This window comes from Mastomys coucha, unplaced genomic scaffold (genome assembly GCF_008632895.1).
Source record: "Mastomys coucha isolate ucsf_1 unplaced genomic scaffold, UCSF_Mcou_1 pScaffold1, whole genome shotgun sequence".
Taxonomy (NCBI): domain Eukaryota; kingdom Metazoa; phylum Chordata; class Mammalia; order Rodentia; family Muridae; genus Mastomys; species Mastomys coucha.
Window position 1 is genome coordinate 88,182,881 of NW_022196891.1, and position 25,826 is coordinate 88,208,706.

The window sequence follows — 25,826 nt, forward strand, 5'->3', positions numbered from 1 at the left end:
TTCACTTTACCAAGTCATTCCATAGTGTGGCAGCAGCAGCAGACGCCAGGTAGTTTGCAGGGCTCTGAGAGGGTGACCATACTCACAGGTCGTCCGACCTTGCACTTTGGATCCTCTACAGGCACATGCCACCGAACCCAGTCTATGCTCTGCTGGAATTGAGCCAGGTTCTAATGAAAGATACACAAGTCCTCTTCTACTAACTTAGTTACAGTCCCCACCCCAAATACATTGTTTTAAACAATAGCATTCTGGTTTTGTACTCTATCATCTCATAATGCAAAATGCATTTAATCCATCTCTAAAAGTCTCCATAGTTCTTTAACAGACTCAGCACTTTCAAAAGTCTAAACTCTTTTCTGAGATTTAATACTATCTTTCACACACCCTCCCCAGCCCACACACACATACCAGGGACCAAACATGAGTCTTTATTGACTTTGGCTATTCAAGGGGAGTGAAGTGGAAGCTGTAAGTGGTACCAGTACCAGGCTTCATCAGCTTGTAGGGGCTGGAGAACTCATCTAGTAGTAGCCAATCAACTCAGTTTGATCGCCACCTGGTTGAAGTTCTTGCTGTTGTACACACCCACCACGTTGCCTACCATCTCTGGCAGTATGCTCAAGCCCCTCTGGTGCGTCTTCACCACCTCCAGCTTCTCCATGGGTGGTGCCTCCTTCTTGGCCTTTCTCAAGTGCTTGAGCAGTGTGAGTGCTGCTTCTGCTGCAGGCCACAGTTCAGGCCCGCCTCCGACAGGCGCTGTACAACTGCTTCAACTGTCCACAAGGCATGTCCAGCTGCGGGTCCAGGTGCACGCCTCCGTAAGTGGCCTTGCAGAAGGTCCACTTCTTCCGCTCCACTTCGGCCATCTTGGTGATTGCTTGGGAAAGGAAACGTTGGCTATGTCTGCCTAATATTACCTCGTAACTGAGTCCTATAAAATCACAAACAAGTTACATACATCTAAGCTACAATGAAATCAACACCTCCATTCCAAAAAAGGAGGAATAAGGACCAAACCCGGAGGAGAAAGCAGTGATCCTGAAGCTGTGTTCAGCATCTGGGGCTAGTGACGGAATCATCTGGCCTCTAAGGGCATGGGAATCTCTGCCTCTCTCTTGAGCCAACTTGATCCTACAGCTTTCCCTGGCAGAAATCCCATGGTTCTGGCATCCCTAGAATCCTGGGGTCTGCCCTGCAATTGAGGCTTCACTTTGAGTCTCATTCAGTGACATCATGGGATCTTCTCACGGCCTCTGACTCTGTCACACGCTGTCTTAGGTCAGCAGCTGTCTGATCGCACCAAACTCCACAGCTCTCTTTCAATCTCAAATTCTTCATACCTATAAAACCAGTACCACAGGGACAGCAGCACAAAATCCTACAGCCAGCCGAGGGTGTGGGACCCACTGGACTACGTAACAGTTGCACCATGTCTATATGCTGACACCGGGGAAATACTGCCCTAGGCAGTTTTGTTTTTAATTTCATTTTTTAAATGAATTAATTTTGTCCTGACAATTTCCGACAACATCGAAGCACAGTTGCAGCAGTTTCTGTACAATGAAGCTGTGGAAAAGCTTGCTTAGGGAGTTGCTCTCTAGGAGCAAGGAAGTCCCAAGGCTCTTAGGTTTAGCTGAGGGAAGCCTTGACCTCCAGGCACTGTTGCCATTGTTGCCACTGTGCAGAGCAGAGAGGATACCTTTTGTAATCATGTTAATCGCTCTCACAGTTACAGCCTCCCTGCCAGCGCAAACTAGAATGAAATTTTAGGATTCCCAATGCTCCTCTATCCTTCAACTGCACAGTCTCCCTTTCTTTCCTCCCCCCTTTGTTACTTTTCATCAGGGACCTGAGGAAGGATAATTAGGAATAATTGATGAAGAACATTCAGTGTTATGCTCTTTTTAAATTTCCTTCACCAAAGAGAGTGCATTACATTTTGTTTTAATATAATTTTTCTTAGATTTTTTATATGCATCTAAGTTTTGCCAGTATATATGTCTGTGTGAGGGTGTCAGATACCCTAGAACTGGACTTACAGGCAGTTGTGAGTACTTGAAATTGAATCGGTCCTTTGGAAGAGCAGCCAGTGCTCTTAACCACTGAGCCATCTCTCCAGCATCTTAATATACTATTTTTATTAACTGAGAATTTCCTACAATATATTTGGCCATCCCTCCCATCCCTCTCTATCCCATCCCAGCTCCTGACCCCTACCGGCGTCATGTCCTCTTTTTTTTTTTTTTTAAGGTCTATTGCTTAGCCTTATGCAATTTTTAGGTTACAGGCAGAATGCAGCCAGAGTCTTTGTTAAATATACCATGATTGGCCTCTAGCCCCAGCTGTAAAAACGTCCTTGCTCCCCTGTGAAATCTCACGAGCTGAGCCTCCGCTGCTCACACTGCTCAGCACTACGGTCTTCCAAGCTTCTACTGGCACAGCCCGATAAGCTCTGCTGATGGCACTCAAAGGCTCACGGTTCCAGAGGCATAGAGAAAAGGCAACAGTCATGGATGGGATTGCAGCAGCAACAGGAAGCTGGCTCATCAGTCTCATCTACACACAGAAAACACACAATAGGTCAAGACTATCAATCCACCCTTTAGCCCAGCAACACACTTCCTCCACAAACACTCCAGAGCTTCCCAAACAGCACCAGCAACTTGGACCAAGTGCTCAAACTCATGAGCCCATTGCAGTCGTTTCTCATCCAAACCACACTCCTGTGTTTGCTTAACTCAAGGGCTTTCTCTGGATTTGCTACCAGCACTGCAAAGTAAACAGCCATTCTAAATCCCTGCTCAGGAAATGCACAGATCTCCACTTGTTTTGGAGCTTGTTACTGGATCACTACTGTTTGCTTTTGTGTCATTGTGTTTCCTTGATTTGTTTTTAATTTTTATTTTAAATAATCATTAAACTTCTGAGACAGGGTCTCATGTAGCCCAGGCTGGCCTCAAAGTCACCGCAAAGCTGAAGACAGCCCTGAACCTTGACCTTCCTGCCTCTCAAATGCTGGGAGACAGGCATAAACTATCACACCCAACTTAATTTTTATTCTTTCAAGTTTTCCACTGCTGAAAATATATAAGAAACCACACCTCTTGTAGGTTAAAAAGTTTTTGAGGCTTGTTTTTTGTTTTTTGTTTCTTCCAAGACAGGGTTTCTCTGAATAACAGCCCAGGCTTTCCTGGAACTCGATTCATAGACCAGGTTGGCCTCAAACTCCCAGAGATCCTTCTGCCCCTGAGGTATGGACCACCATGCCCCACTAGTTTATTTTTTAATTGTGTGTGTGTATACACATGCTGGCCCATGCATGCACATGCTACAGATCATGTGTGGCAGACAGAGGACAACTTGAGTCAGTACTCTCCTCTGACCACGTGGGTCCTGGGGTTAACCTCAGGTTGCTAGGCCTGAGGCACCTTACCCACTGCAATAGTTTATAGGTGCTTGGGCACTATTAGAAGGTGTGGCCTTGTTGGAGGTGTGTCACTGTGGGCGTGGGCTTAAAACCCTCATCCTAGCTGCCTGGTAGTCAGGCTTCCACCAGCAGCCTTCAGATGAAAATGTAGAACTCTCAGCTCTCCCTGTACCAAGCCTGCCTAAATGCTGCCCTGTTTCCGCCCTGAGGATACTGGATTGAATCTCTGAACCTGTAAAGCCAGCCCCAATTAAACGTTGTCCTTATAAGAGTTGCCTTGGTCATGGTGTCTGTTCACAACAGTAAACCCCTAACTAAGACACTCACTGAGCCATGCTTCTTGGCTCCAATTCAGGCTTTACTGATAACTTTTTAGGAGAGAAATGCATATACTACAAGTTCAGCCTGGCTAGGGATTTCAAAACTCAGACATTTACCTGCCTTACATATCTTGTTCCCTTTTGTCTTCTCTCCATCTTGAAAAGTCAGGCCAGGTGTACAGAACCTCCTGTTTGCTTTCCCTAGTTCGGGCACCTTCTAATACTGCCCATTTGAGCGACTATCTGCCCGAGACACTTGTTGTCTCTATCCATGTGGACGTGTGGATGCACCTGGAAAACCAGCTTGACCAAGAGTATGGTACACAGAGTATTGGGGTTCCATGGCCCACAGGCAAGGAATCCCAAGTGGCTTCCCGATGGAGCCTGGAGTCTCCCTGTTCTTTCCTACTGCTAGCCTTCTCTGACTTTCAGCTATACCAGTCACCTCAATATTCTGGTTGGACTAAGCCAGAAGTGGGCCAGTCAGCATGTACAGAGCTGATGAAGTCAGGGTTAGCTCTGTGCTCCCTGATGGAGTCTTTCATGGCACTGTGCTGTGCCACTGTGCTGCAGGGGATGGGGTTAACGTAAACTTAGCTTGCCTTTCGCGGGGATTCTGTTGGGACTGTGCTGAGACCTCTCCACTGGACCCCCAACAAAAGTACAATCCATGCAGTGCCTTGAGAAACAATGCTTCTGAGGCCACGTCTCCACGGCCATGTTGACATCATCCTCTGGAAGCTTCTTTATTAAGATTTTGTTTTATTGTTTTAAATCATACACATGTGTGAAGGCTTGTGTAGTACATGAGTACAGTGGCCCATGGAGGCCACAAGAGTGTAGTGGATCCCTGGAACAGGTGTGAACCTGCCTGGTGTGGATATTAGGGACAAAACTCATGTTCTCTACGAGAGCAGTGCACACTCCTAGCTGCTGAGCCCCTTCCCCGGCTTACATTACATTACTTTTAAGTGAATAAAACATTTTATTTTCTATTGAGTACTGATACAGTGGACTCCTTCCCTTCTATGGCTGACTCTAGGATCATATGATCACTTTCTAACTTCCCACACATACCAGACACCAGACTTGTTTTTAAAAAAAAACATAAAATTAGCATTAAAAAAATAAATTTATTTTAAGTATGAAATAATGAAGAACAGGCACATAGAGAAATTATAAAAATAGTAAAAATGAGAACAGGGATGAAGACATCAGACATGGGTGCCGTTCCAGCTACTAACAAACATTTCCAAAGATATTCCTCCAACATTTTAAAGATATTCTCAAAAGGCAGAAGCTATGTCACAGCATTTACAGATGCAACAGCTCTGAAACCAGCTGACAAAAGCGGGCACAGGTGATGATAATTACTACTTCTAAACCCATGACACAGAACCGTATCAAATTCTTATCTGATATATTACCCATACATCCACTTAAAATACTGAGAACATCAATTCATTTTGCATTATTATATCATACTTTATCCCTGTTTCAAACAATAAAAAACAAAACAAGAATATATTTTTCAGACACTAAGTATTCCAACTTTTATCTGTAATTTGTTCAAAGCTTCGGAAGTAACATATATATGATCTGTAAACAACACTGTCAATTTAAAAACAGAAACAGTGGGGACAGTGCATTTTTGGTCATTTGCAACCTGTGACAGAACTACCAAGAGAAGTTGTTGTTGATATAGGTTCTACCTGAACTACAGACTGACTCGAGTTCTCTGTCTCTGTACAATCACAACTGTTGACTCAGTTTTCCACAGAATTTTTCTCTAGCTAGATATCTCTCCCTCTCTCTCTCTTTTTCTCTCTCTCTTTCTCTCTCTCTCTCTTCCTCTCTCTCTGTCTGGTTTTTCAAGACATGGTTTAGATGTGTACCACCACTGCCCAGATTCTAGCTAGATTTCTAAATTCCTGTGGTACAGTGATTTGGTCTATTTCGTGATGAATGACAATATTTTAAAAAGATCTTTTAGATCAGTGTGAATGCATTATTTCATGGATCAGGAAAATGCTGCCAGAGAGGTTAAGTGATGTGTCCAGAGAGGGCAAGTGATGCATCAGAGAGGGTAAGTGATGTCAGAGAGGGTAAGTGATATGTCAGAGAGGGTGAGTTATATGTCCAGAGTTACCAAGGCAGAAGCACACCCAGGACACAAAACCAGAATTCTTGATCCTGAATGATATTAAGTTCTTTCAGTACATTTTCCAGTGTCAAATTCCACATAATTTATAGTAATTTGATGAAAGAGAATAATACAACATCAAGATAAATCAATGTATATTTTGCCTAAATCAAAGTTGCATTTGCTTCAACCATATTCATTACATGATTACCTTTTCTGTGTGCATTTTTATATTATGTAAATTTTTTGTAAAATTTACAAAATCACACTATAAATATTATGGTTGATCAAATGTCATGACTGTAAGCTTAAGAGTCAAAACATCAAAGACATTTAATTCTCACTGTAAACAAGCCACAGTGGTAGGCACTGTGACAATACACTTGGTCCCATTCGCCTTGTCCTGAGTGTATAAGAGACAGTGTGCAGAGTACTAAGTACATGCACGCTGTGGTGCAGCAGAACCTGTTCCCAGCATTCACAGAACATGTGCAAGGGCTGGTCGTCCTCAAAAACAGTGGTCAGAGGAGTGATCCTGGAAACACAGCAGCTAGTATTTCAAGGGCTCTCCACACAATGGAGATCTGTGGGCTCTCTGAAGTTATCATAGACTTCCTTATCTTGAGCATCTTCAAGGCAAAATATAGATGTGATATAAGAAATCATGAGCTAGCCCGCAATACAGATGATGCAAGTTTCTTTTAAAAGAGTGAAAATGGACAATGGGCATAAAGCTGCCATTTTAAGTTGTACTACATTAGCATTTATCTGTATGAAAGCAGCACAGAGAGGAGCTGAGATGATCCATGTGTCTCAGCTTCCTAGGTGACCAGAGCATAAAGGATTTAATCTGTGCATAGAAGCGCTTTGTTTGTCTTTGTGGGACAGAACATGTCACAATACACGGTACAATAGGCGTCTAAGAGATGGGACTCTCAGTCCCAGCCCCGTCCGAGGGGTCAGCACTTCTCATGGTATTCTGCTCTCTCAGAGTCACACACCGTGACTCTGACTTGATCCTGACATGGTCAGTACCGTGAGATGATAACTGACTGGGAATGTACTGGAAGTTTTTATATGTGACTTGCATGCTCTTACATGTCTTACAGGAACTAGACCCCCATAAAAAACAAAGCATCCTGAAAAAAAATGTCAAGAATGTTACTTTCAGGTACACAACACATAACTGAAAATAGACACTATTACATGAATGGGAGTGTTAACATGAGGTAAGCAAGGACATTTTAAGCAAAATCACTGCTTAAATTAACACAAAACAAAATAATATTCAGAATTCATCCAATAATGTTCAAGGGTCTCACAACTCACACAGCTGCCCAAAGATGATGCCATGTCCCCATATTGCGGGGCAGCCACATTCCCTTCTTCAGAGTGAAGATTCCAACTGTATAGACACCATCACTTTTGGCTTTTGATCTGTCAGGCTATCTACTGGTACCTGTAAAGACAATCGACACTGAGGAGACGTACCTCACCTGAATTACACTAATTAACAGTCAGTTGTTGAACTGGCTATAAAAAAATGTTACTGATTAAACAAGAACAGTTTCTCATTTGTGCCCCATCTTCCCAGAGTGCAGCCATAAAAGCATTTTACTTACAGCTTTAACGTCCATGTTTGTAAGCCCGGTGTTTATATTGTGCCTTCTCAGATCAGACTTGATCAAAGCTAAAACAGAAGCACCGAGGTTACTACTATAAGCTGACACCCTCTTCTTTCATCTTATAACATTTAACACAGGTACATAATGTAATATTCAACAGCACTATGGTAGCTGAGAAAAGACCTCAGCCTCTGACTTAATCACAAGTCTCCCATCAGCCAACAAATACATGATGTGAGTAATGGGGATGTAGTAATCAGAGGGAAGATGGAGGACTCAGAGTTTCCTTGTTTGGGTAGCTGAATGGATGAGAGCACTAGCTAGCTGAAATAGAAAATTCAAGAGAAACAGGTATGTACAATGGAAATACAATGCTGGGCAGGGAAGTCTACGATGGTCGTATGTCCAAGTGGAAGGTGATGAGACACATACACACACACACACACAAATGAGATAATTTATGATTTCTAAAAAGGTTTTCAAAAAGGTTTACTTATTTTTCTTTTATGTATATAGGTGTGTGACTTGAATGTATGTCTGTGCAGTGCCAGAGGAGACCAGAAGAAGGAATCTGACCCTCTGGAACTAGAGCACTGAGAGCTACTATCTGGAGCTGGGAATTGAGCCTGGGTTCAGGGCTCTGGGTCTCTAGCCCCAGTTTTGGAATTTATGCAGAGTAATAGTATTAAGTTTGGAGCCACCAAAATGAAAGGATAGACTCATATCCTGAGGAAACTGAGTCCTGAATCTTATCTACTTTTCATTTGTTTATTTGTTTTTGTTTTTCAAGACAGGGTCACCCCTTGCTGTCCTGGAACTCACTCTGTAGATTAGTCTAAACTTCAAAGCTCACAGATATCCCCCTGCCTCTGCCTCCTGAGTTCTGGTATTAAAGGTGTGCATCATCATGCTCAGCCTTCTTACCCTTTTTAACCTCAGAGTTGCAAAGCTGAATACAGATAACAAGTTGCATGCACTCAGCACTTACCTGTTAAAATGATGCCTACGAACATCCAGGCACAGAGGAAAATGTTTCCTGCCTCTGGATAATAGTCAGATGTGAGCTTTCCTTGAGCCAAAGTGAACAAAATTCCAAATATCTAAAATAAAATGTACGAAATAATTTTTATTGAGCTTGCTGTTTTAAAGCAAGTACACTTTCCTCACAGAACCCTCCTTAACAGACTTTCCTTATGACCTGGCTTCTAGAAACAACCACTGGACAGCAGCATTGTTAACCCACAAAGTCAGCTCAAGCTCACTGCTCACTCACCAGATACTAATCCCTGGTTTTTCCGGGACAGGGTTTCCCTGTATAGCCCTGGCCATCCTGGAACTCACTCTGTAGACCAGGCTGACCTCGAACTCAGAAATCCACCTGCCTTTGCCTCCCAAGTGCTGGAATTAAAGGTATGCGCCACCACTGCCTGGCATCACTTTGGTTTTTGTTTGTTCTGATTTTCTGAGACAGTCTCATGTAGCCCAGGCTGTCCTCAAACACACTATACAGCTGAGCCTGGCCTTGAACTCCCTGGTTCTCTGGCCTCTACCTATCAAGTGCTGGCAACTGCTACCTGTGGACTATTTAGAGGAAGCAAAGATTACCTGTGCGGCTGTGTTGAGGAGCCCTGAGGACGTGCCCTCAGACTCAGGGTAAGTGATCTCCACAGCAAACTCAAAGCCCAGGGGGAGGTAACCAGTCATGAAGAAGCTATAGGAGCACAAGACAGGTGGGCTATGAGAAGGGCAGCCACTTGGACAGACAAGCTCATCTATTTTCAGCAACAGCATACCAAAATGAACATAAGCTTTTTTGTTACAGTTCTGAGGAACACCGCATCTATACGTGTTTAATGGAACTCTTAAGAGGTTAAAATATCAAAAGGACCTTTGGATGGCCTTTGAACAGTCCTTCAGAATCACAGAGGGAGGGTGTCACCTGACACTTACCCAAGGATCCCACCAGTAAAAAACACCACGATGATGTACTTGAGGTTCAATGTGAACGTAAATACGAGCATTCCAATGAAAGACAGAACGTACACAATCAGAGTCGTCTGCCTAAAACAAAGACAGAGCTGTGAGTGGTTCCCTCTGCATAGAACGATGCACTAGCCACGACTCTCGTCAGAAAGGCGAACCAGCCTGTCCATCTGTAGATAACGTAGCTAGCTCAGCTATAGTTTTTCCATAGCAAAGAACTTTTTTTTAGTTCACAATATAAAAAAGACACGATAAAGTTTGTCAGGAGCCTGGTGCTTTGCAGGGAGACTTTCTAGATAGAAACACCTACAAAGGCAGAGCCAGGGGTAGAAGGTCTGTAAGGCATTCACATTTTTAGTGGTGAAGCGAATGTGACCAGTAAAATAGAACGCAGGGAGAGCACTGCAAGGCTTGCCCCAGGTCTTACTCAGACACAGTGGTATGTACTAACCCTAACCTTGTCAGTTGTCCTGTCAGTCAGGCAGTGGAGGCAGGAGGATGCCTGAGCTCCAGGCCAGCCTGAGTTACCTAGTAAAACCCTGTCTCTTTAAAATCAATATATCTTTACTTGCATGCTATGTCACTTACTTGTAGGTTTTGGTATAATCCAGCCATAAGCCGCAGAGAATAGAGCCCACCATTCCAGCTACCACCAGTGTCAGGCCGATCCTTCCGGCATTCACCTCTTCTCCCTAAGATAATGTGCAGGAGACAAGCAGATATCTCTAGTTCAAACTGATAGCTCATCTTTCCACACAGTTGCACAGTTAACTAAAATAATGATAAAATTAAGCACATAATAGGAAGACTCATTCCATGGGCTAGAGCTGGGTCTTTGGGGGGGTGTTTTATTGAAGGCATTCTATTTTAAAACAACAGCAACAATGACAACAACAGATATAAACAGTGAAAGAAGGGGCTGGAGAGATGGCTCAGCAGTCAAGAGCACTGACTGTTGGCTCACAGCCATCTGTAATGGGATCTGATGCCCTCTTCTGGTGTGTCTGAAGACAGCAACAGTGTACTCACAATAAATAAATCTTTTTTAAGAAAATGAAAGTAAAACAGGAGACCCTTCGGGGCCCTCTGAAGCTGTGCTTACTTGTCGGTAAGACTGTAAAACCATTTACACACGTGCAAGCGGAGAGTCACGGGCAAAGCCGTGGCACAGCTGGAGTGCTGACTCCTTTTAAACAAGAGGCCACATGGGCTGGAGAGATGGCTCAGCCGTTAAAGGCTAGGCTCACAACCAAAACAAGAGGCCACAGGCCTTGACACTTAGGCTTAGAGTCCTTACAAGGTTTTGTGCTTTTCCATATACCTGAGTTAAAGTCTTGTCACAGTGCCTGTAACATTTGCTTTCAGTGTATGTTTTACAAACTGGGTTAGGTGTCCTTAGTAAAGAGTACAGGACACACTGACTGTGCACTGCGTCCAGGACCCACAGACACTGGACTGGAATCACCTGAGCCACCCTGGCCCTCTGCTGTAACTGTGAGGACCATTTGCCTTCTGCTCTCTAAGTCTGCTTCCTTCAGCTTCTCCCACCTTGAGTTTTACATGGAGTGCTGCATTTTAGAAGCAGATTTCAGTGTTTCCAACAACAATGCCACAGTCCTTCATTCTAGGACCATGCTAATATGAACTATATTGTTAAAGAAAAAGGCTTGGCCAAGCATACAGAATAAAAGCAGAAACTTGCCAGGCATTGTGACACACACCTGTAATCGCAGCACTAGGGAGACAGAGGCAGGACAGTCACTTCAAGTTCCAGGCCAGCCTGGTCTACACAGTGAGTTTCAGACTAGCCAATGATTCATTGAAAGACTGTCTCAAGAAAAACTACAACAACAAAAGCTTACCTCAAAATATGTCAATATAATTTGATTTAATAATGTTGAAACTGAATAAAATGCTCCAGTCATGATACCTAAAAAGGAAAAAAAAAAAAAAAAGGTTAAGTTCACCATTCTATAAAACACGGAATCCTACACAGCATATGTAATATGTAATGTCAGCCTGTGAAGAGTAATACCACCACTACTTCCTTGTCAGAAAGCGGACAGATGGACGCATCACTAGGTTTACTGGAGATCTATGCTAGAATCTTGATCTCCTGCACAGGTGGAGCAAAGGTGATGGAACCTTCAAGAGGTAGTACCCAGAGCAAGGAGATGAGGCACAGAGGCTCCTCAGACAGATTCATTTGGGTCTTATGGAGTGAGTCAGTTATTACTTGAGGAGGCTTTTATAAAATAAGGCCACCAAATACATTGGCATAAAGTCAAATTCCATCCCTGTCATGGTGTTCCCAAGGACTCCTCACCAGAGACTGCGCACATGAGGCTAACTGGTTTTGAACTTTCAGCCTCCAAAAACAAGAGATAAACACACCTCTTTTCTTTATAAAATAGCCAACCCTGGGTATTTTGTTGTAGCAACAGAAAATGGAAAATAGGATTTTGTAATAACACACCATTCTGATTCAGGCATGTGGATTATACATCGTATCTCCACCTGTAACTATGCATATGGCAACCATTCAAGCCATATTTACTCTACATTTATCATCAGCCTCAGCCAATGGTGATTAAAGTAAAACAGGGCTCTATGATAGAGTATTTGTCTAGTGTGCACAAGGCTCTTGGTTTGATTCCTAGCACCACTCCCTGACTAAACAAAAAAAATCTTAATGGGAGAAAAAAAAAAAAACCACACCATTAACTTCACGACAGAATGCTTCCTTCAGAAAACTAACCCTGTGTCAGAGACTTAAAACAATTCACACAAGAATAAAAGAACACAGGAAAAAATGAAAACAGTTGATTATCAAGAACCACACGTTATCTCAAACTCTGGTGTGCCTTCCCTCCCAGGTGCTAGACTGTTGACCTCCCCGAGGTCTAGAGTTCCTGCTTTACCCCCTTTTCCTATTAAATACAAAGGTGCACAAAGACAATAGAGAATGCACTCTCCCCTCTCTGGTTCTGCCAGACATTAACATTGTGCCACCTTTGGCTCAGACTCATTTTCTTACTTCGTCCTTTTCCAAGGATTCCCTTACCCTCAGCAGGTGTTTCTAATTTCATACATGTATTCAGGGACAATCAGAATTATTCTGCATGTAAACCTCATAAGTAGTATTCATTTCTACATTGTTTTGTGGCTCCAGGGATAGTTTTCATTTAGTTCACTGGTTTTCTCTACTGTGTAATACTCTGTCCATAGTGTGAATATATTTTAATTCAGGTACCTGTTGTCTTGTCAATAGACATATAACACCCCCTACCAGGTTTTCACTATTTAAGATAAGACTACAGTTGATTTTAAGATTTTACTCTTAAACACAAGAGTGGGTTTCTCTACATATATCTGCAAGTATAACTTCTACATTTTGGATGTTATACTCCACCAGGACTCAAAAAAGCATTCAGCATATTAAAAAAACCAAAAATCCCTTATGTACTTTTGCTTTTAGTTCAAGACTTATGTTCATCACTATTCTATGGAGTCCATGAACCGATCTCATTAATGTTCCAATAGAAAGAGTCTATAGCGCTCTAAGGTCACCAATGAAAACATAAGGCCACTTACCATAACTGACCAGCAGGAGAACAAAGGGGATGTTTCTGAACAGGTTCCAGATAGAACTCTTGTAGGAGTACTCTGCAGGCGGGCTGTTTCGAAGAACTGCCTGAGCCTGACTCGGTGGCAAGGGAGGCTTCTCCTTGAATGCTGGACATGGGTATGGAAAGGATCACAGATGACCAATCTATGTACAGTTCACCCACACACCCCACATAACTAAGTATATGCTTCTCAGTTTAGGACTAATGTAGTAAAAGTCTTTTATGGTGAAGTTATTTTTTATCTAAACTGACTTCTAAGTGACGAATAATTTGTCATTATCCTCTTAGCTCTCCAAACTAAAACTCGTGATTTGGCCAATTCATCTGAGCTTGACTAACCCCAGGCAATGAGACTACCTTTGCCCACTGACTGCTTCATTTGTAGTTAACCAAGATCAATGTTTACTTTTAAATTTTGTCTCTTGGGAGATATAAATGTTCAATTCAGTGACCTTTCCAGGTATCAAGAAGTTTTCATACAACCATGTCTCCATTACCACAGATCCCAGATGTACATGCCACCAATCATCAGAGAGTTCATAAAAAATGTACACCTTAAAATTAACAGGGAAAATCCAACAGGTAAAAAGGAAGCATATGGGGAAAATGTTTTCTAAAAGATGATAATTTCAGCTTTCCCCTTCTACCCACCTCTTCCCTCTCTCCCCTCAGAGCACTAACCATTATATACAGACATCTCCCCTCCCATCTCATCATTTTCCCCTTTTCTCTTTTCCCTTCTCCCTTTTATAACAATTTCTTCTCCTCCTCCTCTTCTTCCTTCTCTTCCTTTTCCTCCTCTTCCTCCTCCTCCTCCTTCTTCTTCTTCCTTTGGTTGGAAGAGGCCTACTTTATTTTCAGTTTGAAGTGAGTTAGGTCTGATCTCTCAGGTTGTCCAGTGGAATTATTTGGAAATTTAAAATTAATCCTGATTTTGAGACTCTCTACAAAGAATCTCCAGGAAAGAATATGAGACTCTACACTAAACACAAAAACTGCCAGATGTTCCCAATACACAGACATGCTTGAGAGTCATCAGGAAAGGGACAGTCCTTATAACTCCCACAAAATATAATGAGTCATTTCTCTATCTGTTAATAAAAATAGAAAATTAAACGTTTTTGTTGGAAAAAAAAACATTAATCATGATGTAACTAAAACCAGACTAAGTATACTTTTATTTCAGAACTTATAAATGTTCAAAGCGAGACAGAACTCATAGATACTGATTTGTAGCATCCTTACGTTGGGTGGACACAAAGCCTTTAGCTGCTGACAATTCTTCCTCTTCCTTTCTCCCTATCTGATCCTTGCACTGTTAGAGGGCCTCGTGTCTGTCCTGCAAGTCTCTCTGTATCCTAGTTGGGTGGGAGACAGTTCTCTTTATTAGCATAGGTAATACAAAACTTTCACAGTAGTAAATCAAGGTTTTAGGTTGTCAGTAACTATAGTCATGAATCTCTAGCAAGCCTTAAATCTCTTTCCTAGGTTTAATTTACTATAGCACAGTAAGTCAAAATGAACCAAATAAAAATTCAGACAAAATAAAAGTAATTCTCCACTTAGATTTACTTTCTGAACACAGGCATCATCCTTTCAGAGAGGTGAACTATCCCCTGGCAAAATGAACCTGTACCCGGCAGCTAAACATTGATGGAGAGTCAGACCCTGTGCTACATGAAGAAAAAGAGGAACAAAGGCCATCTGTCTATAAGTGTTTATTGCTGAGCAGCTATCTCAAAGCAGGAAATAAAACCTTTCTTTTTACATTTGAGATGCAAACTTTTTCCCACTAAAAATCTGTGCCAATAAAATAATTATTAATTTAAATAGCAGTTATTTTCCAGCTGACATTAGGCACCAAAAGCTTCAAGAACACTGCACTCACACAGCTCCTTGAGTGACAAAGACCCAGCTATCTGGGGCTGTCAGAGCCCTACACAGTGAAGATCAGAGCACTTTCATTACCATACATGACCCAGACAGACACCAATACACTGTCTTATTAGACAGCAAGCGCACTTGTGAATTCTGCCACTATCCCGTCTTAATGTATGTCTCAGTTTTTGGTTCTCATTCATTAAATGGAAAGAATAGTGACAAGCTGCAATAAAGATCACACAAAATATGTAAAATTTTATAATCATCAATTGCTACACAAAATGTATTGTGTCTTTTGAAGAATATTTAACGTAGGATGTAATCATCATGCCTTTAATCCCAGTACTTGGGAGGCAGAGGCAGGTTATCTCTGTGAGTTCAAGGGCAGCTGGTCAACATAGTGAGTTCTAGGACAGCCAGGGCTACCCAGAGATCAAAAATAAATGATAAATACAATATTCAGTTCAAAAAAAATTAGACTTTGCTCAAGACCTTGAAATACTTGTAGACTAAGTAAAATGTATTTCACTTTACAGCCATATAGACATTGGGAGTAGAAGAACGAAAAGCACAATTACACATTCAGTCTACATATTCTTGTGTTTAAGTAGACTAATATTAAGTTAAATGTTTTTACCTCTATTGCTTTTGGTGTCATGACCCAAGTTTTAAATTGATACATCTGAGTTAAACCATATAGTTTAGGGCTGATGCACATGAACAGATTTTACATTTAAGAACATTATCATTTCTAAGAGGAAACTTGAAACAAAATCTAAGGGCAAGTAAAAATTAAAATGCTATTAGTTGCAGAGAGACTCTCTTGTGCACTGTGTGGAAGCATCACCTGCCAGTAAAAAGCTGATGGCCTGTTAGCAAACAGGCAGGAAGTAGGAGGTGGGAGTTCCGGTAAAAGGCAGGAACTCTGGGATAGAGTCAGCAGGGAAAGATTTCGCCCCTGACTCAGAGGAGACAGACCTATGAACCGAGAAGAGGTAACCGACCATGTGGCACACATAGAATAGAATAAACGGGTTGCATAAGTTATGTGCTAGTCAGGGAACAAACCCAAGCTTACGGCATAGGCATTTATTGATTCATACATCAATAGCCTCCGAGTTGTTATTCAAAAACTGGGGTGGGTGAAAAGCCTGCGGTTAGTTTGCATATATGGCAGCTCACAGATGACTAGACTTAAATCTGATCCTGCTTGTTTATGAACAGTGACATTTGGCAAATTCAATTTTCTTTATGTGTGTGAACTTCAGTAAGATGGGAATAAGTATAATAGCGCCCGCGAAGGATCTTGAGGATTAACGAGAACCGGTATACGTAGTGTGCGCTTAGCCATGCTTTGGTGCATTTATCTATCATCCAAATGTGTGAGACTTCGAGACGGGGTTTCTCTGTATAGCCCTGGCTGTCCTGGAACTCACTCTGTAGACCAGGCTGGCCTCAAACTCAGAAATCCGCCTGCCTCTGCCTCCCAAGTGCTGAGATTAAAGACGTGCGCCACCACAACCTGGCAAGACTTCTTAAAGAATGAGAAATTAGTGTGGACTCAGTGATGGCTAGGAATCCCAGGCAGGTTACAGTCACATATACACCCCACAAGGACAAGGAAGAGGGTTACACAAAGTGAACTTTTAAGGAAGTCTTGGAGGGAGAACCATGTATACCTGTTCGACACATGCCACTTTGCTAAAAAACTGTAACTTAAGTCCATAAATATAAATATGGATTTGGTTGAATTTTTACTTATCAGTAGAATTTAGACTGATGTAAGCTCACTTCTTCGGGTAAGGAGATTTAAGTAAGGATTTTCAAATTCAGTTTCCTTCCCCAGAAAATATTTGAGTATGATAACATAAGCCGGCTGTCTACTTACTGTCACAATTCTCACACAATGGTTGTATAGTATCTTGCATTATTTTGTTTGTCTTTTATTTTTGAGACAAGGTCTCATGTAGTCCAAGTTGGCCCTGAACTAGCTATGTAGCTGAGGATGATCCTGAACTCCTGATCCTCCTGCCTCTACCTCCCAAGTGCTGGACTACAGTATATGGCACCATAACTAATTCCTTCCTTGCTTTTACACTATGTCTATCGTCATAAGGCTAGAACTGCAGAACACTAAAGCACACATGAAAATAAGCCCTTTTTTATCCCCTTGTTTCCACATACCCAGTGCTATTTCCATTCTCAATACGTAATCCATGAGTCTATCAATAACTAGATATATAAATAGCTTGCTCTGTGATTTCTCAAACTACAAAAGATAATAAACCAAGTCATACCTATTTTATTGTTCTTTTTCCTGACTCGGAAAACTAAAAACCTATTTGTAACAGTTTACACATAAGTATATATATTGTGTAAAAATTTTCAACTAAAGATGTCATTTTTAAATTTTATTTTTATTTTATGTATCTGAGTGAATTCCCTGAATTTGTATATTTGCACGACATTAGTGTCTGGAGCCCACAGGGTTTAGAAAAGGGCATCAGATTATCTGTAACTGAAGTTACAGATGGTTTTGAGTGAGCTACATGTGCGTGTTGGGAACTGAACCGAGTCCTCCACAAGAGCATCAAGTGCACAAGTGCTCTTAAGCACTGAGCCATGGTTCCATTGCTTAATTAATTATACATACTTTTACTTTCAATCATTTGTATATGTGTGTCTTGGGGTCTGTGCATATGAATGCAGTGCCTATGGTGATCCCCTGTAGCTGGAATTGCAGGAGGTTGTGAGCCACCCAATGACATGGGGGCTAGGAACACAACTTGAGTCCTCTGCAAGAGCAGCAGCTGCTCTTAGCTACTGAGCCACCTCTCCAGCCCTGCTTATAAAGATGCCTTATATAATTATTCATTTCTTGTGAAAAGATGTTCAACTTAAAGATTCAGTGAGACGGAAGCGTGAGGTTTATGTGATTATATATAAATGGCTGAAAGAAAGACACTTTATACTTAAACATAATGTAAGTACGAGACCCATTTCTTCATCAAGCAAAGCAAACGTACCAACTAGAAAAGCAAATGGAAGAGGCCCCTCACCACCACAGATTTATTTTAAAACTTTTGTTAAAATGCTAAAGCAGTAAGAGAAACAAGTGTCCTTTTTCAGCAGTGTGCACACTTCAAATATACCACTCACTGATGAACTGCAAACCTAGAAACTGAGAAGCAGCCTGCACATCCTCACAGACTTCAGATGCTACTGAGAGCATTCTGTTCATCATCTCAAGGAAAATAGCAGATGCAGGCTGAGCTTCCTATACCTGGTCCTGCAGCTCACCTGCCCCGGCAATCAGATGTTTCTCTGAAAACTCAACTTCACGTCTAGAGATCATACAACATGAAGTTTTCATTGATATTATAGCCAAGGTAAAATTTTAATATGTAAATCTAAAACTCCCAACTATAACACAGTTCAATTATAAATGTTTACTAAAAATAAAAGTCTGTGAACGCCATAGTTCTTTTCCTAACCAAATCCATTTAAGAGATACTGAGTGCTTTATGGGCATTACTCCAGTTCCAGCAGCAGCAATATATATGTGTTTATGTATATATACTAGATACACCTTGCCTATCTTCTCCCCTGAAATCAAAATTCCTTCCCCTTAAACTTAAAAAAAAAAAAAGAAGCAGACCTTCCCAAAGCTCCTTCCAAGCTGGTGATGGCTGCTGGCCGCTGACTGACTGACTCCTTCAAAAGGCAGGCCAGACGGGAGGACTCGGGGGCGAGCGAGCGATGGCAGCCAGGCTTTTCTGAAGTGGCCCTAACAAGCAGATAGTTGCCACAGTTTGAAATTCTGAACTTCTCGACGCTGCCCAGGATACTTTACAGGTCAACATTTTTAGACCCTGTTAATCTTAAACTGGGAATCCCTGGGGAAATTTCTTATTAAAGGGAAGGTGGTAGCCTATGTGCGTCATTTCAAAGCATGACAGGAGCTAGCCACAGGCTAGGAAAGTACAAGATGAGTGTGGGAATGAAGCCAGGCAACATGTTTGAAATGAACACTCACCAAGTTGAGTTAGTAGGAAGGTATGTAGGACTGATTAGTCTTTAAACAATTTAGAATGTTAAAAAAAATCAAAACACGTAGTGGGCCATGACATATCCCTAGAGCTGTTCCACTTAGTACCGAGGCAAGACATTGCCCAGCAAGAACGAAACAAAATCCAGCACTGAAGACACCATCAGCAGAACTTTTCAGGGTTAGTTATTCTCATATTTGTCATGCATTTATCTAAGCCTTATAAGAAACAATCCACTTACCAATTACTGTTAAAAAAAATAAAAATGTGGAGACAAATGCTGTTCCGTAAAACATGATGTTGATGTTATGAGCCAGGAGGTCTGTGCTATTCTGTGTGTGAGCCAGAAGGCCTGTGTCATTCTGTGTGCGCAAGACGGGCACTAAAACAGGTGGCAACAAAAAGCCAACTGCAGTTCCAAGCTGTAAAATAAATAGTCCTGTTAGTAGGAAGCAAAGAGTAAGTGTTGGCGTTTAACAGAACATAGAGAAACAGTAGTATGTGTAAACAGTAGTATGTGAACCTGTGAGTTCGTCTGTTCTGACGTCTTCGTTACAACTGTACTTTTTTAAACTTTCCCCTATATCTATCTGATAAGGGAATAAAGCACTCACACAACACAGGGGAAATATTTTCAAATCATGTCTAATAAGAAACTAACATTCAGAATAAAAGAACTTTTACAACAACAAAAAGATCCTAATATTAAATGGGCCATAGACTTGAAAAGACATTTCTCCAAAGAATGAATATATATATGGTCAATACCATGTTGTTAAGGGACATACAAATAAAAACTACAGTGAGACTCCATCTCATATCCACTAGGACGAGTGTGATTGTAAGAACAAGACAGTTCTTGTAAGAACAGTAAACAATGGAAGAAATTGTAGTGATTTAGCCATTATGGACACAGTTGACAGTTTCTTCATGAGCTTAGTACAGAACTGAAATATGATGTTTCAGTTCCACTTGTGGGTATATGCCCTAAAACTAAAAATAACTATAATCAAGTAACTATACACAAATATTCACAGCTACCCCATTCACAAATTAAAAACATGATATTAACATGATATAAAACTAAATGTTTATCAAATATGTTCCCACAATGAATTATGTTCATAGGTAAGAACTGATGTAGTACTATACGATGAACTTTGAAAACATGGTAGAGAACTAAGACAGACACACAAAGTCACACATTATACAATGTCATCTATATAAAACATTCCTCACAGACAAATCCATATAGAAAGTAATTAGGGGCTGGCAATATGGCTCAGTGGGTAAGAGCTATTGGCACACAAGCTTAAGAACCAGAGTTCTAATCCCTGCACCCCATAATAAGCTTGGCATGGTCCTGTGCAGCTCTGTACTTACAGCACTGGGGGTGGATGCAGCATGATCCCTAGGGCCTGCTGGCTGCCAGCCTAGCTGAAAAACCTGAATTCCAGGTTTATGGGAGACTCTGGCCCCAAAAGAATGAGGTGTAGAGTGAGAAAGGGCATCCAAAATTCTCCTCTGGTTCTCAAGTTTGTATTCACCCAACCACCTCTGTCCTACATGTATACCTGTATACATGTACACACACATGAAGACATTCAAAAAAGAAGAAGAAAAAAGTAAGTAAATGAGTAATTACAAAGGAATGTGGAAAACTCTGAGGAAATGAAATGAAAAATCAACAGTCATGAGCATAAAAACATGTGTAAATATATAAATAATAAACATGAGAGAGTGATGCTACATGGAGAGGTAAAAATGATGCAGTGAGAAATATGGAGAATTCTACATGGAATCAAGAAAGTTGCTTGGCATTACAAATGAACCTGAAGAGGGCTTAGTGGTAGTATGTATGTAATTGTGTAATCTGAACAGGAAGAATATTGTAAGCACAGGGAACCAATGTTTCTGCAGTGGCCCTTGTGCAAGCCCAAGTCTGGCATTGTTTAAGAAACCAAAGAAGACACCTTAGAAAGATCTGTAACCCATAGTAAATATTTCACAGTAAGTAGTTTGGGAAGCATTGGCAAGCTTAAAGCACCTGTATTTTCAAAGGTTCTTTCTAGTGACCTGAAAGTTAGGAGCCACCATTCAGGAACCAGACACATTTATATGTGAACAAGCTCTATTATTACCTTTGGGAAATTACTTCATTTCTTAAAGTTTCAATTTTCCTATTTATTGAATGGAGAAACTAATAGTTTCTAAACTTATTAAGTTAAATGATACATGCACACAAATCACTTGAATGCCACCAAACTTGTGACTGTGTGTTGCTGCTGAATATTATTATATATGATCATTCCATAAGAGGCTGAAAATGTGTATTTGATGATAACAACTGTACAGTTATAGGAGCTAAGGGAGGAGTGAGAATACCTTAGGGGAATAAAGGAAGACCCAGATATGTGCTGAGAAAAGGGAAATCCACCGATAAGTAAATATCTCCACTTACTATCCATAAAATTAATACTTTATAGATATGGAGTTGATATTTTTGTTATGCTTAATGAAGCATTTATCTTGAAAATAATTTGGAAACAAAAAATATCTTTTAAAAACATCTGCTATCTAAACATAAACAACCAATCAATGTATCAGTAATAAATTATTTTTGATACATAGTAATTATAGTTTATGTGAATTAGAAAAAGAAAGTAACTTAATAAATTAGGTACACATATTTAGTCTCTTGAGGCATTTTAAATCATGATCTTGACCCAAGTGAGACTTGAAGTAAGAAAGTAACATTTTCTGGTTACATAGCTGCATGTAACTGTATATATATATATATATATATATATATATATATATAACTGTATATATATAACTGTATATATATATATATATATATATATATACACATAACAAGGGCTATAGATTTTTTTAACTAGATTTCCTTCAACTGAATGCTAAGCATCTTTTTAAATGGTGACATTTACAGTGGTGACAAAAACATCAGGTGTCACAAGTGCCCTCTAGCAAAATTTTAAATTACAATAACAAGCCTAAAATTAACAAATACAAACATAGTAGTATGGTGACTCATTGTGTTGTTAAGGAGAGTGGAAGAAACAGTGTTAAATAAATAAATAAATAAATCACACAAAAAAACCTTTTACCTACTATTAGTTCTGTTATTCTAGTGGCGTTTGAATTTATGATGGTAGAAAAAAAACAAGATCATTTCTTAAGGGAGTCTTGACTTATCCCACTAGCCATTCCATGGTCGGTGACTTGCCTTCCTCCGTCTCACTGGTCAGAACTAACAGCTGGACTCAGTAATCCTGCCAAAGCTTTATCACCGGAACACGTATTGAACATTCACCTACACATGTTCAGGAGGTGCCAGGCTGGGCTGACTAACACTAATACAATGAAATCGGGGCTGTTCCAAGGCCATTTAACATGGAAACAAACTTCCCAGATCTCAAGACCTTTCTTCCATACTGGCGCCACAAATACCTGAGATCTCTCTTTCACCATCAGTTTCCAAGCGTGCCCGCGGGTGAGCCTGTGTGTAGACCACGAAGGCAACCTCGGGTGTCCTTTCTCAGGAGCTGTCCTCCACCTCACCTGTCAGTGCTGGCTGGGAATACAACCTGGAGCCACCGTGCCCGGCTTTTCTCTCGGTGCTGGGGCTCAGTCTTCACGCTTCTACAGTATGCACTTTACCCACACCGACCGACCGTCGCCCCAGCCCCGCCTATGGCTTCCTACCAGACTGAGAGGATCTCAGTTATCTAGTCGTTCTAGTCTTTACCTGATTGCCCAGCACTGCTGTGGCACAAGCCGTCGACACCTCCTTGGGTCCAAACCATACTGAGGCGACGGGGGAGGGCAAGCCCAGGATGAAGACCTGGGCCACGGAGCACAGGATCTGCCCCAGCATGGTGACCCAGAAGAGGTGCCGCTGCACGCTGCCGCACTTGACCCAGGCTCCCAGGCAGTTGAGGCCGGAGCCCAGCAGCGCCGTGAGCCGCAGGCCTCGCGTGTCCAGCAGCCAGGTGGCCGGGAAGATGAGGGGCACGTAGGCCACCATGTACACCATGGACAGCCAGTTGATGTGCAGCGGCGACACGCCGTAGAAGGCCTCGAACACGTTGCTGATGCTGCTGTACTGGATCCACTGGAAGGCGTTCACCAGCGAGTAAAGGCTGAAGATGAGCAGTACCACGAAGCGCCGCGGCGACAGCGCCGTGCGCGGGGGACACGCGGGGCACGGGACGTCCTCCCCGGCGCCCGCGGGCAGCAGCCGGGCCTGGGTCTCCTCCTCCGCCGCCGCTATCAGGGCTTGCGGCTCGCCCGGAGCTCCCGCGACCAGCGGGCCGAGCCCCGGGCCTCCATTCCGCGCCTCGGGCCCATCAGGCGGCTCCGCGCACGCCTCCCCGTCCGGGGCGCCCCTGGGCACCGGAAGGTATCCCTTCGCCAGCGGGTGCCCGGGCGCCACGGCCGGCCCCATCTCGTCATCGAGCCGCGCCATGCCTCCCGGCTCCCCGCCCCGCCGCCCCTCAGTCCTCCTCGCTGGCTCCCAGGCCCCACCGGACGCCCCGCGCTCGCCGGCGCCGCTCGCTGACAAAGTGGAGCGGAGCTCTTGCCGGCAGTCCCCGCCCCCAGGGCGTCTCGTGTTGCGTACTACGACCCTACAGCCAATCATTGAGCGTTTCATCAGGCCCGCAAGCCAATCGGGGAGTTGCCGGGGAGAGGGGCGGGGTCAAGGGTGTGCCAGGCCCTTTCCCTGCACTCGCTCAGGAGCGAGTAGCTTTGGGTTCTCCTGGAAGGAGAGCACCAGAAAGGGTTTCTGTCCGCCCAGAGAATGAGGCTTCCTCAGAAGCAGGCCCTTGGGTGGGTGGAGGCGGGCGGCTCCATCCACGCAGCGGACTGAAGGAGGTGATGGACAGCTGCAGCCCCTGCCTGCCTCCTATTCCCGCTCAGCAACCAAAGTCTGCATAGGCTAACCGTGGACTTGCACATCCCGGGACCGGATGAGGACAGAGCTCTGGAAGCCTCGGGGTCCTAACTGGGCCTCAGACCAAGTCAGCCCGCTACCCTTTGGGAAGCTGTGCGTGCAAACACCGGGTGCCAGGTGTTAAGATGTGCTCACTCTCTGGCCCTCCGTCCCTCCTTTTTAGACAGGGTCTCACCGGGGACTCTGTGTAGGCAGATTGATTCGAATTCATGGAGATCCCCCTGTCTCTGCTTCCTGAGTGTTGGGATTAAAGATGCTCGTCTCTAAGCGTGGCTGTGGCGCTAATGAACTCACGGTGGCTGCAGCTGCCTACACAAGACCGAACCCATAAACCTTCAGTCATGGGGAGATGGGAGAATTATTAGCAGTTTGGGGGTGCAGAGGGAGAAGGCATTGTCATGCAGCCACTGCGGAGTTACCCGTGCTGTAAATAGCTCTACAAAGTATTTTGTAAATTAATTCATTTCTTTAAGAAAAATAAAGCTTGTATAGAACGAGACTGCTCAGTGGGTAACGTCTCTTGTTGACAAACCTGCAAATCTGAGTTCAGTTTCACCTGCAGAGTTGTCCTCTGACCATAATACAGGTGCTCTGCCCCGCCCCCCCCCACTATGATAAGAAGAAAAGAGAAGCCCTATAAATTCTTCCCAACATGACATGGTAGATGTTCATTTGGAGATTGATTTAGATTAATTGAGTAACTGAATTAGATTATCGAGTCTCTGAATGAAAAATATAACTAAATGAGGAATCAAATGGATTTAATCTGCATTTAAAACGTTTGTTTTGTGAATTTATAAAAATATGAATTGTGTTTTTAATGCTCAACACAATTAGTAATCATAGATGTTAATGGTCTCAGGTACTGTGGAGCCAGTGCAGGCTCGTAAACAAACAAACAAACATGTTCAAGCTGGGTACATGCCTGTTGTCCCAGTTATTTGGAGGCTAAGGCAGAAGAATCACTCAGATTTAAAGGTAGCCTGGCAGCCTGGCCAACATAACAGGATTGCATTGGAAATTTTCATTTACTTGGGTTTTTTGCTTTGTTTTTGATATGGAATCTCAAATAACCTAGACTGGCCTTAAACTAAGGAGTTCACTGAGGACCAGAGGATAACCTTGAATTTCTGATCCTACTGCCTCAGCCTCCCAGGTACTGAGAATGCAGGCATGTGCCATCAGGTTCAGTTTTATGCAGTGTTGCAGGCAAACCCAAGACTTCCTGCATATCAGACAGCCACTCTACTGCCTGAGTTACATCCCGAGCCCAACTTGTTTTTACAAACCCAAGTGTTCAGAAAGTGGAACCAGGGGTTGAATGTTGTGGACCTTCCTATAGTTGCCCAGTCATTTAGATTATTTGCATACTGACTCCCTTTCAAAAGTCAAACTATAATTGATATGATTTCTCTATAACCTGGTAAGAATTGGAGATCATCTCTTATCAGATTTGACAGATAACCTCTTGTCTCTGTGTGGAATCAGGGGTTCCTGCTTGTTTAGACTCCTTGTGCTTAAGAGTCATTTATTTGTCTTCTCTTTTTTTTTTTTTTGTTTTTTTGTTTTTTTGTTTTTTGAGACAGGGTTTCTCTGTGTAGCCCTGGCTGTCTTGGAACTCACTCTGTACACCAGACTGGCCTCGAACTCAGAAATCTGCCTGCCTCTGCCTCCCAAGTGCTGGGATTAAAGGCCTGCGCCACCACCGCCCGGCTGTCTTCTCTTTTGTTAACAGGAAGAGTTGGTTGTCAACAACTCCCCAGGTTTCTGGCACAGCCTATCAGCTTTAAT

General features: G+C 42.5%; 1 protein-coding gene and 1 pseudogene across 2 annotated transcripts; both read right to left on the reverse strand.

Annotated features, from left to right (window-relative positions):
- Positions 1-538: 538 nt before the first annotated feature.
- LOC116097038 lies at positions 539-6,371 on the reverse strand (annotated as a pseudogene).
- On the reverse strand, positions 2,298-23,640 carry Flvcr1 (FLVCR heme transporter 1). 2 transcript variants are annotated; one of them, XR_004109684.1, is made up of 11 exons: positions 22,830-23,640; positions 19,302-19,482; positions 13,096-13,236; positions 11,364-11,431; positions 10,090-10,193; positions 9,469-9,579; positions 9,124-9,229; positions 8,507-8,618; positions 7,516-7,583; positions 7,223-7,352; positions 2,298-2,559 (listed from the first exon to the last, which is right to left on the reverse strand). XR_004109684.1 is itself a non-coding variant. In XM_031338744.1 (10 exons), the coding sequence occupies exons 1-10, from the start codon at positions 23,547-23,549 to the stop codon at positions 7,281-7,283; spliced, it is 1,683 nt and encodes a 560-aa protein (XP_031194604.1). In that variant the 5' UTR covers positions 23,550-23,640; the 3' UTR covers positions 4,864-7,280. The 2 variants fall into 2 exon arrangements, 1 of the variants encoding a protein (XP_031194604.1); XM_031338744.1 differs by lacking the exon at positions 2,298-2,559 and having other exon boundaries at positions 4,864-7,352.
- Between the last annotated feature and the right edge of the window lie 2,186 nt (positions 23,641-25,826).

Coding starts and splice junctions, on each gene's coding strand:
- Flvcr1 (XM_031338744.1), bottom strand. CDS start 23,549: ATGGCGCGGCTCGATGACGAGATGGGGCCGGCCGTGGCGCCCGGGCAC. Junction 10,194..11,363: donor TTATATTGACATATTTTGAG/GTAAGCTTTTGT, acceptor ACATTATCTTAG/GGAGAAGAGGTGAATGCCGG. Junction 9,230..9,468: donor TTTACTGGTGGGATCCTTGG/GTAAGTGTCAGG, acceptor GTGCTCCTATAG/CTTCTTCATGACTGGTTACC.